At 46.3% G+C, this 17,336-nt stretch overlaps 1 protein-coding gene across 1 annotated transcript in view; it reads right to left on the bottom strand.

Annotated features, from left to right (window-relative positions):
* The window catches only part of AVEN (apoptosis and caspase activation inhibitor), a 191,048-nt gene extending 182,987 nt beyond the window's left edge, over positions 1 to 8,061 (bottom strand). The window contains exons 1-2 of the mRNA XM_056133962.1: positions 8,015 to 8,061; positions 4,612 to 5,008 (exon numbers count right to left, since the gene is read on the bottom strand). Coding sequence (XP_055989937.1) covers positions 4,612 to 5,008; positions 8,015 to 8,061 — 444 coding nt within the window. The remainder of the gene's footprint in view (positions 1 to 4,611; positions 5,009 to 8,014) is intronic.
* Positions 8,062 to 17,336: the final 9,275 nt, after the last annotated feature.

Genomic DNA, 17,336 nt, shown 5'->3' with positions numbered 1-17,336 from the left:
TGGTAACAAACAATATAAAATAAATTATTGTGGGCTTGCTGCAGAGGCAGGCTTGAGGGGTGTTTGGGAAAACAGAGACAGTGATGGAGGGAAGGTGGCAGTGGTGGTGGGATTGGCGTTAGAATATTGAATGCCTGTAACAAATCACCATGAAAAACTTTGCAAACCATGGTATGTAAATAAAGAGCGGGGAAAGATTAAAATCAAACAAGGGGGACCAGAGAGCTAGTGTAGGGGGCTAAGTTGCTGGCCCTGCATGTGGACTCAATACCTAGCAGCAAATATGATCCACCAACCACCAGCACGGATGACTCCTGACCACAGAGCAGGTGGAAACCCTGAGAAGCACTGGGTACAGCTCAAACCCAGTCCCCAAAATAACAACAAATCAATTAAATATCAACCTAGGGTCAGGGATACTGTTCAGGAATTAAGGCACAGTCCTTCCATATGGTAAACCTTGGTTTGATCACTGGCACCGCAGAGTTCCCGAACATCACTGTGTGCAGCCCTGGTAGCCCCAGAGCACCACCCCAGTGGCTCAGGTAATCCCTAGGTACGAAGGGTCCCAGGACCGTCACATTCTCTGGTCCTTGCATGGAATAGTTAGTTGGCCCAGACACACCAGGAGGGGTCCCCAGCTCTCCTAATTGCTATTTGGAAGACCCAAAATAAATGAAATTAAATATTGATATGATATACTAGAAATTTTATGTCCAGAAACTACCTGAATTATTGACTTGCTTTTTTGTTCAAATATAAAATTAAATTACAATGTCATACCTGGTTTCCAAAAGGACTTTTTTGGTCGAATACAATCAGAGAGTTTCGAGAATCAGCTGTTTGTGTCAATAATGAAACATGGAAGTAAAAATGATGGTCAGTGGGGAAAGGAGACCTCAAGGCAATACACAATGACAAGAATTAGGATGCCAGAACAGTAACTGAGTAGCAACAAAGGGCCAATCTTATGCTTCCCAGGATCAATTCTAAAGCAATTTTCTTTTGGGACACTTCAGCATATGTACTTTCTTTTTATTTATTTTCAGCACATTTAGTTGGGAGGCAAATTTGCTTCAGTCTTCCCAAAAAGAGGGAGAAAAAATAGTCGAGAACAGTGATTTTCAGGCCCTAGTCAGTGGACCATCCCACAGCCAGTCTGCAAGTAAACAGGCTGAGAAGGATGACTAAAAGTTGTCACTTGAGCTGCAGCTGTAATGGGCTCCCAGTCTCCAGCTGACTGCATGAAGGCAAGTCCATTCAGCAACATTGAGGGAGGTGCTTTCACATTGTTGTTTCTGGGTCCTCACCAAATTTAAACATTAGAGTCTGTTTTAAGGGGTGAAACAGTAGTGATGGAAAACTCCAAAACTCAGAGGCATCCAATATTGTTACTCAGGTAATTAATATTGCTTGCACATGAAAAATCGGATATGACTAGAGATAGGACAGTGGGCAGGAAGCCTGCCTCACAAGCAACAGAGCTGGATTTAATCAAAGGCTCCGCAGGGTCCCCAGAGCACTGCTGGAAGTGATCCCTGAGCACAGGGGGTGTTGCACCCGCTCCAAAAAAAAAAAAAAAAAGAAGTCAGGAAAACAATGCCTCCAAGTTCTACTCTCCTTAAAGCAGTCAGAAATATCTAACATATCTTAGACTGGACATAAGTAACTTTAAAATGAAAACCCCAGAGTCAGAGTTAGTATAGCGGTTAAGGCACATGTTTTGCATACAGTCCCTGAGCATCACTGGGTGCAGCTTTGCTGCTCAGGACCTTGCACTACACAGCCAACCTAGTTGTCTGAAAATGGTTAGGAGGATCCCTCCATCCTCTGCTTGGGAGATCTACCCCTTTAAAAAATGAGGGCCATGGAGATGGCTCAAAATGCTTGAGACATGCTCTGCATGCACTCAGGAAGCCCACATTTGATCCCAGGTACTGCATAGACCCCCCTAGACCCACCCCCAAAAAATTGAATATAAGTAACTTCCATATAAAACAAAGCAAGAAATCAAAGATCTGCTAACTGCAAACATCCATAATAACTGAACATTGTATCAGTTCCCATTTCAAATTTCAAACTTATGTCACATTTCTTTCATATGTTAAGTCCTTGGTTCACTCACCAACACCAGGAAAACAACAACATAATAATGACAACCTCACAATCACCACTGATGCCACTTAAGAGTAGGAAAAGAACAGCCCTGGAGGGCCAGAGAGATGATTCAGGGGGTTAAGGAGCGTTGCATCTCCAGTCCTAAGTTGGAATTCCCAGTGCCACATGGTTGCCCAAGCACCGCCAGGGGTCAGTCCTGAGCACAGAATCAGGAATATCTGTGAGGACTGCCTGGTATAGAGCAACAGCACAGTGGTAGGGCGTTTGCCTGGCACACAGCCAGACCAGCTGAGCCGGGTTCGATTCCTCCACCCCTCTCTCGGAGAGCCTGGCAAGCTACCCAGAGTATCTCGCCTGGCAAGCTACCCATGAGGTATTCAATATGCCAAACACAGTAGCAAGTTACATATTCAATATGCCAAACACAGTAACAAAAAGTTACATATTCAATATGCCAAACACAGTAACAATAAGTCTCATGATGGAGATGTTACTGGGCCTCATCGAGCAAATCGATGAATAATGGGAGGATCGTGACCGTGACTATTATTATTACTAAGCAAATCCTAGCACTTGAAGTTTTTCTTTTTGTTCACAATTGCATCAAGTATAACACTATGCTTATAATGGGTATCCAATGAAGTAGTTTTGTAATATGCTTAATCAAACTCCACAGGCTAGGGGTTTGTACCATTTTGAAAGATTAGAAAATGCAAAGTAATCAACCAAATTTCCTTGAAACCTTACCTAGCTAGAAGTTATTTTGTTGAATTTTGTTTTGTCTTATTTTCCTAACCAGTATCTATCAGCAAGACCCTTCCCCACTATACCATCTCTCTGGCACCAAACTCCACAATTCCCTTTACACACATACAAATACTTTCTGCTTTATGGGGCTGGAGCAATAGCACAACAGGTAGGGCGATTGCCTTGCACACAGCCGACCCGGGTTCAATTCCCAGCATCCCATGTGGTCCCCCGAGCACCGCCAGGAGTAATTTCTGAGTGCGTGAGCCAGGAGTAAGCCCTGTGCAATGCTGAGTATGACCCAAAAAGCAAATACTTTCTACTTTAGCCCTTGACTACCACTCTTCATCCTTTGTATATCTGCAGACCAGCCGGTGTACACACAGGTCCGGAGACTGGTGAGAGGCTTTCATGTTTTCTACACATGTTGACTGGCACTGGCTCACTGTGTTAAAACACTGACCTAGGGGCCAGAGTGATAATACTGTAAATAGGGCAACTAAGTAGACCCAACTTCTATCTCAGACATCCCAAGTGGTCCCCCGAGCACCGACAGGAGTAATTCCCGAGTGTAGAGCCAGGAGTCACTCCTGAAGATCTCTAGGAATGACCCAGAAAAGCAATAAATAAATAAATGAATAAATAAATTTTAAAAACCCCACTAACTCGGGGTTTACTCCCAGCTCTGTGCTCTGGCTCTGGGCTCAGGGGTCACTGCTGGAGGGCTCAGGGGACATATAGGTACCAGGGTCAGCATCTTGCCCACTGTACTATAGCTCCAGCCCCCGTTTTAGTCTTACAGTGACAGAATGAAAGTACCTAACCACACCCCAAATACAAGAGTTCAGTTCATGCTCAGTCAATAAACACTTATCATGTGCCTTCAGTGTGCCAGGAACAGGGTTGTGGGTGAGGCAGGGGTGGCGAATGGGAAGAATGGTGATTTTTTTTAACCTAACTGATAATAAATGTGTCTCCCAGCAATTAAGACTCCCTAAGTCTGAGGTCCGGTGCTGGCCAGCAGGTGGCGGGTGGAGTGAATCAGCAGCCTGATGGAGCCTTCAGGCTTCCTGATACCCCCAAATTGTAGCTGTGCCTCTGGCCAGGCCCCAACAACTTGTGACCAAGTTTCCCGACAAATTAAACAGCCAAAAGTTAGGTATGTGGGAGTCAGGTCCACAAACCACCTCCACCCCCGGCTCAGCTATACAAGCTCAATAAACTATTTAGCATCTGCCTAAGCCGTAGGCTGGGGTGGTGGTAGGAAGATTGAAAGTAACGGTGGTGGAAAGGTGCAATGGTGGTGGGATTTCTATTCAAATATTGAATGTAAACAATCAGCGTGAACAACTATATGAAAAATTATTTAAAATTTTTTAAAAGGGGAAAAAAAAAAGGTTAAGACTGCCCAGGTTTCAGCACCTGGTTAAAACCGGTCCTGGGCGCACCCCTCCATCCCACAAAGGTGAAACACACATAACAGCTCGCGGGAACCCAAGGGGCCCCTAGACCTGGAACCCTGACACACAGCTTCGGTGGGTTTTAACTCAGCCCTGTGGCGGCCGACTCCAGGGACAGGGTGAGAGTCCCGAAGCCCGCCACTCGGAGGGGCGTGAGACACAGCCCCGGATGCGCCACGTGCACCCCCGGCGCGCTCCCGCTCGCCCCGCGCAGGCGCCGCCCGCCCTGCGCCCCGCGCGCCCCTCCCGGCTCTGCGGCCCCGCGCCCGGCCCCTGCGCTCCTTACCGGCTCGGTGGGCCCGGAGCCGCGACCCCCCGGCTCCCGGCGGCCGCCTCGCGGGCCTCCCCCTCCTCCGCCGCCGCCTCCTCGGCCGCGGTTGCCGCCGCGGAAACCCCGGCCGCGACCCCGGCGGCCGCCTCCGTCCCCGCCGCCGCCGCCTCTCGCCACCGCCGCCGCGGCCCCGGCCCGATCGCGATCCCCTCCGGGCCGATCCCGGCCCGGCCGGCGGCCGCGGCCTCCCCGGGCTCCGCGCTCCGCCTGCATCGGGCCGCCGCGGAGACGCGCGGGCCTCACCGGAAACGGGCCGCGCCGAGCCGCCGAGAGCGACCGGCCCCCGGGACCCGCGTGCACGGCCTGCGGAGCCGGAGTGGGAGCTGTCGGGGGCGGGAGTGGCCCCAGGGCCCTGCGGGTGGGGTGCAGATCGGGGCTCGGGTGAGGCCCGGGGTTCCAGGAAAGGTCCAATCAGCCAGGGTTGCAAGTGGGGTACAGAGGGGATTGGGGGGGACGGCGGTGAGTAAAAGGAAACAGCTAGGGAACAGTTTGCATCATGTGTACTGAACTTTCTGCTTTTAAATGCACATATGCATGTCATAAGCACAGACTTTTTAGTGTAGACCGAAAGCTTACCTCGTGGTTAGAGTTTCAAGAATGAAACTACATTGTCTACACAGTGGCACTGAATTCGGCTCTCTGGAGGAATTTACCGCGGGAGACCGAGGGCAGGCAGCCAGTGAGAAGGAAGGAACCGGCTAAGTTGGGAGGTGGAAATAGGAGGGTTGGAGCTCAGTCATCCTAATTCTAGTGACCCAGGAGGTGGAGGCTGGTGGTCGACCTTGCTTTGCAACAGCCAGGAAAGGGCCGATGAGAGAAGTTGCCGTCTTACTGGTGTGAGACAGCTAAGTTGGAGTGGAACTGGCACCCCACCTGTCTTAGCTAGTCTAGTGTGCCCATGGCATTTATTTAGTAGAAGGTTTATCCAAGATTTAGTAACTTAGTTACTGAGGAGTAGGATATTAATCCAAATTGTTGCTCTTAAATCAAGGGGAAGATGAGTTGGTTATACAGCTGCTAGGGAGGTCTATTAAACGTTATGTTATAGAAACCACATAAAAATATTTTAAAATGAATAAGTGTAGTCAGAGTCCAGTTGGTAGGGCGGTTGTCTTCGTGTGGCTCACCTAGGTTCATTGCCCAGCATCCCAAATGTTTCCCCCAGCACCACGAAGAGTAATTATTGAGTGCAGAACCAGGGGTAACCCAGGGTATGGCCCCAAAACCCAAAAAAAGGGGAAAAAGATCATAATAATGAAATCAACATCCAATCAGCTAAAAAGCAAGTGTTTTCTTTCTTGTTTTTGACATTTTCTTAGGTCCATATATTTTGAATGTTATTTGTTCCTCTGATTGTCTATTCCAATTCTGTGTCAGACACAGTGCAAACTCCTGAAGGTTGTTTTGTTTTTGTTTTTGTGTTTGTTTTTAGTTTACTGTTCTGAAGTAGCTCCCTCCCACAGAGAAGAAAACCTTGCACATAGTATCATGAGAGGTGAAAGACGAGAAGTTAAAAACATATCTACATGAGTGACAAGGGCCTTCATGAGAAGTCGATCCCTGAGCCAGAAGGAATGTGCCTACTTGATAACTGTAAGGGAGCTTTCCAGGCAGAGAAAGAATTCATAAGAAAATTGAGAGAAAAACAGTCTTGATATGTGGTCACATCCAGAAATGCTCAGGAGTCCCCTGAGGCAAAATCACCCTGGATGAGAACCACTAGCTCAAACTGATTTAGCTAACCTTCAAGAAGTCTCCAAAAAGAAGACATCAAAAAGATGGGTGTGCATTGCCTCTTTTTCAAACCACAACACCCAATAGGAGAGAGAGAACAAAAGGGAATGCCCTGCCACAGAGGCAGTGGGGGTGGGGAGGATGGGGGGTGGGAGGGATACTGGGGTCTGTGGTGGTGGGAAATGGGCACTGGTGGAGGGATGGGTATTTGATCATTGTATACTTGAAACCCAAGCACAAAAATTTGTAAGTCTACAACTGTACCTCATGGTGTCTCACTAATAAAAATTTTAAAAAATAAATAAAATAGGGAAAAAAAGATGGGTGTGTTTCAGGGATAAGCCAGCTTCATTAAGGCTCATGAGCTATACTTGATACTTGCACTTAACAGTCCTTTAAGACTTAAGTGCAAGTATCTGCCAGAGGTAGTGGGCTTGGGGTAGCAGCACTGCATGTGTAAAATAATATTGGTTCTGTTGTTTAAAAAATCAGTTTTATATGGCCAGAGCAATAGCACAATGGGTAGAGCATTTGCCTTGCACATAGCCGACCTGAGTTTGATTTCTGGCACCTCATATTGTCACTGGAGCCAACCAGGAGTGATCGCTAAACTCAGCCAGGAGTAAGCCCTGAGCACCACTGGATATGCCCCCCCTCAAAAAAAATCATTTTTGAGTAAAACTAGAGAGATTGTTCCAGGAGTAAGGCATTTTCCTTACACACAGCTCACCGAGGTTTGATTCCAGTCCCTCATTGGGATCCTGCTTTTGGGGTGCTAGGAAATAAGGGCAACTGAGCTTAAGTCAGGAGAACAAATGCCCAGAGATGAATATCATTCAGAGTCAATTAACTCCCAAGTTACAAAAGCGTAGCATTAACTGTCTTCCTGTGTCTACAAAAAGGACATAACTTTGAGTTAACTATGCAAAGGACTTAAGGAGAAGAGAAAAGCAATATTTACAAGTTAACAGAGCACAAAGAAAGAAATTACAAGTAAACACAGAGGAATGGGAGCACTGTGATGGGAGTAACCCAGTAAATCTAAGCTCTCTGTGGCAAGGTAGAAAGGACAAACCAATGTTATACTACACCTGGCACTAGATACAGGTCTCCCCTAGCCCCTAGTACTATAAGGGGTGATCCCTGGCAAAGCATAATTGGATGTGGCCCCAGCCCCAAACCCCCCAAAATAGTAATAATTTTTGAAAGACACAAGTTCCCAAATTTATTTAGCCTATCACCCGTTAGGAAAATATTACCCTGCCACTCCCCAAAGCCTACGTTCTTTACTCAAAGTGCCCCCCAATTGTACTCAAGACTATTAGCCCCACCTTTCCACACTCATACCTGGAGGGTATCACCCACTCTGCAAAATGCTGTTCTATAATACTGAAGAGCAGTCCTGTGATTGCTTACAAATAGTGAGAGCTAACAGTTTTCATTTACTTCACGCCTGGTACTACTCTAAGCACATTTTACTTACAGCTCACTTAATTCTCATAATATTTTTATAAGGCAGTTACCATTCTTATTCCTTTGTCAGATAATATAACTTTGTCCCAGGAGAGGTAAATGGTTTGCACAAGATACTGGCACACACTCAGTCACACACTCCACAACCCACCTGACTTTGGAATCTGTATCTTTAATGGTTTCTGCTACAGATGCCATCAATGCCCCCAACGCCAGCTGTTAATTCAGGGTTTACGGGATGCTTTGCCCAGTCCGACCAGGAGTATTCAAAATATGGAGAAGACTGAGATCCCGCTAATACTTGCAAATTAGAGAACTAGTGAAGTTCTCTCCACTGGCTGAAGTTCTTCCCTTTAACCAGGCCTTTGAGACTGCTCTCCTCATTGGTTTCTGGTCACAGAGGAAGATGTCATTGAGAATGAAAATGTCATATGAGTCTCTTCTATATTCTAAGAAAACAGTTTACTGCCAGGAGTGAACCCTGAGCACAGAGCCTGGAGTAAGCCCAGAGCACAGAGAATTTTGGCCCAAAATCCAAAAAAAAATTTAAAAAGAGAGAAATATGCGTCTTTATTATTTGATTAAATAACGAAAGATTTTCTATTACTACTTTTACTTCCTACTCTTAATTATATAACATGTGCCATTCCATATATTTAAAAGTACAGCTTTCCCTTAGGAAGTATTCGTGAGCTATCAAAAACAAAAGATTGGGTTATTTAGTAGTTTCTTCAGAAAATATGTTTTGTATAGGTAAAGGTAAAGGTAAAGGCCCTCCCGTTGATCGTCGATTTGCTCGAGCGGGCCCAGTAACGTCTCCATTGGAGACTTTGTTGTTACTGTGTCTGGCATAGCGAATACTCTCGGTAGCTTGCCTGGCTCTCGAGAGGGGCGGAGGAATCGAACTCGGGTCGGCCATGTTGGCCGCTTGTAAGGCGAACGCCCTACCCGCTGTGCTATCGCTCATTTTTTAAAATATATGACCTAATTATAGCTTTTAAGTAAACCTATTCCTTCAGACAGTACTCAAAACCGCCAGAACCAGCAACTCAATCTCCCCTGGGAACATGTTAGCAAGGCACAACTCAAACTCACTCCAGAGTCAGAAACTGCACGGAGAAGCCAGGCAACCAGTGGTTAACAAACACACATCCCCATGCCCCCATACCCACCTTCCTTCTCCACTGGTGATTCTGGAGCTGGCTTACATTTGAGAATCAGTGTCTGGAAGTCCTGTTTGGGCCTTCACAAATCACAGAGAAACCTCTTATTTCCTAGACGATGGGTTGCTTTTTTAAAAATATATTTATTTCTTTATCTTTGGGGGGAGTGCGGGGGTCACACCTAGCGATGTGCAAGAGTCACTTCTGGCTCTGCACTCAGGATTTACTCCTGGTGGTGCTCGGGGGACCATATGGGATGCCAGAGATCAAACCCAGGTCGGCCATGGGCAAGGCAAACATCCTAGCCACTGTACTAATACCCCAAGTGCATTTTTTTTCCCCAAGCTCCATGGCTTGGAAGCCGGCCTCACATGCTGGGGGAAAAGACAGCTCAGATAGAGAAGGGAACACCAAGTAGATGGTGCTTGGAGGGCCTGCTCAGTATGGGAGATGGGTGCTGAAAGTAAACTACAGACCAAACATGATGGCCATTTATTACTTGCATTGCAGACCACAACACTCTAAAGGAGAGAGAGTAAAAGGGAATGTGCTGGTCACAGAGGCAGAGGTTGCGAGGGCTGGGGAAGGGGGCAGGATGAGAGGGATACTGGGATCATTGGTGGGGGAGAACAGGCACTGGTGGAGGGATGGGTACTCGATCATTGTATGACTGAAACATAAGCATGAAAATCTGTAAGTCTGTAACTGTACCCCAGGGTGATCCATTAAAAAAAATTTTTAATATATTCATTCATTCATCATCCTGTTATTCGTCGATTGCCTCGAGCAGGCCCCAGTAACGTCTCTTTCATCCTAGCCCTGAGATTATATTCAAGGCTCTTTTAGGAGAATGAGACCCATCATTGTTACTGGTATTTGGCATATTTGGTACGCCACGGGGAGTTTGCCAGACTCTGCCCTGTGGGCAGGCAACATTCGATAGCCTGCAAGTTTGTCCAAAGTAGGAATGAGATAATAAGATGTCATAAAAAGAGGTCCTGATAAGATGTCACGCAGCCGCAAATGCGGCCCTGTGGTTCCGGGAGCTGGATTTTATAGTCTCTGAGTCTTGGCCGCTGATGGGATTACACGGCGCCAGGGGGCCAGGTGGTGGGTGTGACCCCCGCCTACTGGAATTTGGAGGATCTGGGTGGAGGATGCTCAACTCCAATCCGAGTAGGCTTGGAGATCTCGGCCCCGGAACCCGCGTGGCTTTGTCCCTCTGCCAGTACCTTCATGTGTGCGGAGAGTGGTCTCGGCATGGTGGTGGCTGGTCCTGGAGGTCTTCCGCTGCCGGAGCCCTGGTCGGGGCGGGGAGGAAAGCTCAACCCGCTCCCCTCCAAGCAAGGAACAGCCAGGCGCAGGGGCAGGAGACTGCACTGGCCTCGTCCGGGAACTGGATTTTATAGTCTCTGAGTCTTGGCCGCTGCCCGACCAGGGCTCCGGCAGCGGAAGACCTCCAGGACCAGCCACCACCATGCCGAGACCACTCTCCGCACACATGAAGGTACTGGCAGAGGGACAAAGCCACGCGGGTTCCGGGGCCGAGATCTCCAAGCCTACTCGGATTGGAGTTGAGCATCCTCCACCCAGATCCTCCAAATTCCAGTAGGCGGGGGTCACACCCACCACCTGGCCCCCTGGCGCCGTGTAATCCCATCAGCGGCCAAGACTCAGAGACTATAAAATCCAGATCCCGGACGAGAGCAGTGCAGTCTCTGCCCCCGCGCTTCGGTGTTCCTTCCCGGAGTCCCTTGGAGGGGAGCGGGTTGAGCTTTCCTCCCCGCCCCGGCCAGGGCTACGGCAGCCGGAGACCTCCAGGACCAGCCACCACCATGCTGAGACCACTCTCCGCACACCTGAAGGTACTGGCAGAGGGACAAAGCCACGCGGGTTCCGGGGCCGAGACCTCCAAGCCTACTCGAATTGGAGTCGAGCATCTTCCACCCAGATCCTCCAAATTCCAGTAGGCGGGGGTCACACCCACCACCTGGCCCCCTGGCGCCGTGTAATCCCATCAGCGGCCAAGACTCAGAGACTATTTTAATATATATTCACCGAAAAAAAATAGACATTGTTGGAAAACTCATCAAAATTGGCTAATGAAAACCAAAAAAAAGGGGGGGAAACAGAGGTACAGATTCTAAAAAAAAAAAAAAAAAAAAGAACCTGCATTCATGCATTCAGATCCTGTGGGTTTTTTTTTGGGGGGGGGGGGTTCTTGGTTTATTTTTGGGTCATACCCAGAGATGCTCAGGGGTTACTCCTGGCTCTGCACTCAAGAATCACTCCTGGTGGTGCTTAGGGGACTATGTGGGATGCTGGGAATCGAACCTGGGACAGCCGTGTCCTAGGGGAGGGACTATGTGGGATGCCAGGGATGGAACCTGGGTCAGCCGCGTGCAACCGTACCTGCTGTACTATTGTCCCCCAAATGTATTGTTATGTCCTGTTTTCTTCGAACTATAAAAGAAATATTCTGCTGTTCAATAATTATTAGATACGTGTTATATGCCCACAGAATCTAACAGAGTTATAAATCAGAATAAAAAATTAAGTCTCATTAAAATTCTGCTTCAGGTAGTACTGCTTCAGCAACATTAAGAAATCTTCTCTAAATCATCATGTATCTTTGTGAACTTTTTTTTTTTTTTTTTTTGCTCTTCGGGTCATACCCAGCGATGCTCAGGGATTACTCCTGCTCTGCTCTCAGGAATTACTCCTAGCTGTGCTCAACATATGGAATGCTGGGAATCGAAACCAGTTGGGCCGCATGCATGGCAAACACCCTACCCGCTGTGCTATCACTCCAGCCCCGAAATCATCATGTATCTTTGGGGAGCATTTCTAATCCAAAAGAGTTTAAATAAACCTTACTTTAAAAAGAAAAAACTTGAAAAGGCAAGTTCAGAAACTTCCTTATGCTCACAGTCCCCCTCCCTTGTAGCTCTTCCTGATATCTCACCCAATGTTACAAGCAATTCATCCTACTTTCTTTTGATTTTTCCTTGAAAAGGAAAGGGGGGCAGGAAGAAGAAACTCACGTATGCCCTACAAGATAACAACACAAGCTGGTGATAATGATGTTCTGATATCACTGCATTATACATGCTAGTGAAGTGTTCTTCTTTGGTTACTATAGAAACAGCAGAGCGTAGTTTAGACCATAAAGCTTCCCAGAGAAAAGATTTCAGAAAAAGCAAAGTCTAAGCTCGTTTGATACAAAGCCTCAGAAGTCACCAAGGCTGGTGCCAGAGTGATAGTATTGCTGGTCGGGTACTTGCCTGGCACACAACCAACCTGGGTTTGATCCCTAGCATCTTGTATGGTCCCCTGAGCACTTCCAGGAGAATTCCTGAGTGCAGACCCAGGAGTAACCTTGAGCATCACTGGGTATGACCCAAAACCAAAAACAAAAAAGAAACCAAAACAGTCACCAGGCCACGCTAAGATAACACATGGTGTTCCCTTTTGGGGCGTTTATATGTTGTTTCACTTGTGCTGTAGTATATTGACAACAAAGAAGCAAATGCAGCAGTCTGCAAGGTGGGAAACAAAGAAACTATTATCCTGGGAATTTTTCTTTTTCTGTTCAGTGATTAAAAATTCATTTGGAGTGATTATTTGCTCTCTGTTGATATTAGCACCAAGAAATAAACATACTGCTGACAGTTTAGTCAGAAGAGGGATTGGAGGCCGGAGAGCTAGCACAAAGAGCTGGAGTACATATTCCTCTCACTTGGCAGGAGATACAGGGCCTCTGGCCCCAAGGGATCCCTGAGCACCACCAGGAGTGACCCCTGAACACCACTGCGTGTGACCCACAAACAAAAGCAAACACGAACAAGAATTTGTAAGGTTTAATTGATCAAATGATGGGTCTCATTCTCCTAAACCTGAAAGAGCCTTGAATATGGCACTTTTTTAAAAATCTCAGGGCTAGGACAAAGGAGATGTTACTGGGGCCTGCTCGAGGCAATCGACGAATAACAGGATGGTTGTGATCGTGATCGTGATTGATCAAATAAGAACTCAAAATGCTTCTTGATGCAGAGTCTCAAAATTCAAGTTATCTTATATGCCCAGATAATCAGTTGTATTTCATTTACCTCTACCACCCAGAAACACAAATAAAGTTAAGCCTCTAAAAACACAAGCTGTTAGTCAAAAATGTTGATTGTGAAAGACTACCAGACCTGAAACTCAGTCTTCACACTCCACTATCATTCATACAATGAAATAAATCTTTCTGGGTACTGGAGAGATAGTACATGTGTGAAGGAGCTTGCCTTGCACGCAGCTGACCTGGGCTGACCTGGGTCTGATCTCTATTGGGTCCCCTGAGCACCATCAGAAGTAATTCCTGAGCGCAGAGTCAGGAGTAACCCCTAAGCACTGTTGGGTGCGGTCCAAGAAACAAACCAAATTTTTTTTTTATTAGTGAAACACCATGAGGTACAGTTGTAGACTTAACAAACTTTCGTGCTTGGGTTTCAGTTATACAATGATCGAGTACCCATCCCTCCACCAGTGCCCATTCTCCACCACCAATGATCCCAGTAGCCCTCTCACCCCCCACCCCATCCCTCCACCCCGCCCCGCCTTTGTGGCAGGGCATTCCCTTTTGCTCTCTCTTTCCTTTAGGCTGTTGGGGTTTGCATTAGAGGTATTGAGTGGCCATCGTGTTAGGTCTATAGTCTACTATGGCACTGTCTGGCACTGTCCTCCCATTGTTCATCAATTTGCTCGAGTGGGCCCAGTAATGTCTCGATTGTGAGACTTTGTTGTTACTGTGTTTGACATATTGAATACATCACGGGTAGCTTGCCAGGCTTTGCCGTGCAAGCAAGATACTCTCGGCAGCTTGCCGGGCTCTCCGAGAGGGGCGGAGGAATCGAACTCGGGTCGGCCATGTTGGCTGCGTGCAAGGCAAACGCCCGACCCACTGTGCTTTAGCTCCAGCCTGGGTCTGGAGCAATAGCACAGTGGGTCGGGCGTTTGCCTTGTATGCGGCTGACCCAGGTTCGATTCCCAGCATCCCATATGGTCCCCTGAGCACTGCCAGGAGTGATCCCTGATAGTCTACTATAGACGAAAAATTTTAATTAACTAATTAATAAAAAATAAAGTCTTCAGGGCCAGAGAGGCTGGAGTGATAGCACAGTGGGTAGGGCGTTTGTCTTACACTCGGTCAACCCGAGTTCAATTCCTCTGCTCTCCTGGAGACCCCAGCAAGCTACCTAGAGTATCTTGCCTGCACTGCAAAGCCTGGCAAGCTCCCCTTGACATATTCGATATGCCCAAAGCAGTAACAAGTCTCACAATTTGTTATGAGACATTATTGGTGCCCACTTAAGCAAATCGATAAACAACAGGAGGACAGTGCTACAGTGCAGTGCAGGGCTGGAGTGATAACACAGCGGGTAGGGCATTTGTCTTGCATGCGGCCAACCTATGTTCGATCCCTGGCATCCCATACTGTACTCCAAGCACCCCCAGGAGTAATTCCTGAGTGCAGAGCTAGGAGTAACTCCTGAGAATCACTGGGTGTGACCCCCAAAAATATATACTAATAAAAAAATAAACTCTTCCAAAAAATAAAGGTCAGAGGTAAGAAAGAAACCTACCGTTTACCCTTTTGTATCCATTGTTTTTTTTTTCTATCACATACATCAATTTTATTTTACTCTAGAAAAGAGAGCACTGCACTGCACTATCAGCACTGTCCTCCCATTGTTCATCAATTTGCTCAAGTGTGCACCAGTAACATCACCATTGTGACACTTGTTGTTACTGCTTTTGGCATATCGAATACACCATGGGGAGTTTGCCAGGCTAACTTCTTTTATTTTTAGAAAGTAAAATTGGGGACCAGAGAAATATTATTGATGGTAGGGTGTTTATTTTGCATCCCACATGGTCTTCTGAGCCCATCAGGAATGATTTCTGAGTTCAGGTGGTGCTCAGAGCCTGGAGTAAGCCCTGAGCACCACCAAATATGGCCCCAAAATGAACCAATCAAATTTTTAAAAAATATATAAAAGTAAAATTTGTTGCTGAGATGTAACTAAGAGGTAGAGTACATATCTTGCATGCATGAGGCCATGCAAAACTAAAATAAAGTTTCTCAATAAGGAAAGTGGTTAAATTAATTGTACTAATATTCATTAAATGGCATAATGTCTAATCATTAAAATAAGAGGGCCAAAGAGATAGTGCAATGGATAGGGTATTTGCCTTGCATGCACCAACCCAAGTTCTATCCTGGTATTCCACACGCTCCCCTGAGCACTACTGAAGGTGGCCCAGAAACTTAAATAAATAAACTTATAGGCAGTAGGGCACAGTTTAAAAGAAAGAAAGAAAGAAAGAAAAGAAAAATAAGAGAAGAGTGGCCAGGGATATATCACAGGGGTTAAGACACTTGCCTTGTATGTTGCTGATTCTGGTTTGACCCCTGGCACCTCATATGGTCCTCCAGGTACTGCCAGAAGCAATCCCTGAGCACAGATTCAGGAATAACCCAGTATTCTCAGGTGTGGCCCTCAACTCCCCAAAATAAATAGAATTTAAAACATCAAATAAGACATATTTGATTTAAAAAGTTTACTGACACAAAATATGCCCATAGCAATGCTAAGTAAAAAGAAAATTTAGAATATAAACATTAAATGTACATCCAATTTTTAAATAATGTTTTATGTCAATTCATTATACCTCAATTAAAATTTTCATTCATTAGTTCTGGAGATACACAGTGTTTACCTTGCATGCAGCCAACCCCTGGCACCACACATGTTTCCCTGAGCATGGCCAGGAGTATCCTTGAGTGCAGAGCCAGAAACAAACCCTGAGCACCTCCATGTGTGGCCCAAAAATAGCAATGTAGCACTGTCCTCATTGATTTGCTCAAGCAGGCACCAGTAACGTCTCCATTGTGAGACTAGTTGTTTACTGTTTTGGGCATATTGAATATGCCACAGGGAGTTTGCCAGACTCTGACATGTGGGCACGATGGGAGGTAGCTTGCTGGGATCTCCGAGAGGGATGAAGGAATCAAACCCGGGTTGGCCGCATGCAAGGCAAACGTCCTACCCTCTGTGCTATCAGGGCTGGAGCGATATCTGGCTTCAATGACCCATGGTCCACTGAGCAGCACTTGGAAGCACTCTGTGTATCAAGGCCGGAATGACTCTAGATCCAAGGGCTGGTGGCCCAAAAAACAAACAAAAATTTTTCACTCATTATAAAATGTCACCCCCACAAATTACATTGTTTACCTCTGCAATGAATTAGAAAACTTTGTCACAAAAGTCAGTCATTTTTTAATTTTTTGTGCTCATATAATAGTATTACTTTCTAGTCAGAAAAATGATCAGTGAAAATAGGTGCTTTGTACATAGCTCAAGAATGAAGTCAGCTTCAGTTGGGGAATCACGTATGCCCTGAGATTTTTCACATTATGCCAGGGAGAAGTTGAATACTACAATCCTGGTTCATGAGAGTGCCCCAGTAACATTTAATAATGAAAGTTTATATTTAATAATTGGACTAATGTGCTGTCACGATAGCACAGTGGATAGGGCATTTGCCTTGCACGCAGTTTACATGGCCGACCCGAGTTCGATTCCTCCGCCCCTCTCAGAGAGTCCAGCAAGCTACTGAGAGTATCTCGCCCACACGGCAAAGCCTGGCAAGCTCCCCGTGACGTATTGCCAATACACAGTAACAACAAAGTCTCACAAAGTCTCACAACAATTGACGATATGCCAAACACAGTAACAACAAAGTCTCACAATGGAGATATTACTGGGCCAGCTTGAGAAAAAAATCGATGAATAACAGGAGGACAGTGACAGTGACAATTGAACTAACATAGATTCAACTTGCCCTTTTCTCAGTCACGACTATATTTTTATAACCAGGAGCTTGAAAAATAGTGCCCTTAATGCCATTGCATCTAAGGTAACTTAATGTCATCTGTTTTCTTACTACCCAATAGTCCTGTCCTTCAGGTTTCTTTTATCAAGGTCCTCAGTGCCCTCTTTTTTTGTAATTGCTTGTGGAACCACAAGAGGGTAGCACTCGCAGACAAGAAAGGCTCCAACTTTTGTAATATAAAAGGCAAGGGGATTACACATGTAAATTCTAAATCCTGAAAACGTAGCCAAAATGTTAGCCTCCACATATGTTCCCACAATTAACATTCTGTATGAAAATGATAAGCAATAAATGGAAGAGAATTGCATGCTGGTGAGTGGGCCTAACGAGCTTCCCTCTCTTCCAGATGCTGTCTGAGCAGAGATGAGA

Source organism: Sorex fumeus, unplaced genomic scaffold (assembly GCF_029834395.1).
Source record: "Sorex fumeus unplaced genomic scaffold, SorFum_2.1 ptg000098l, whole genome shotgun sequence".
Taxonomy (NCBI): domain Eukaryota; kingdom Metazoa; phylum Chordata; class Mammalia; order Eulipotyphla; family Soricidae; genus Sorex; species Sorex fumeus.
This window is presented reverse-complemented; position numbering and strand designations above follow the sequence as displayed.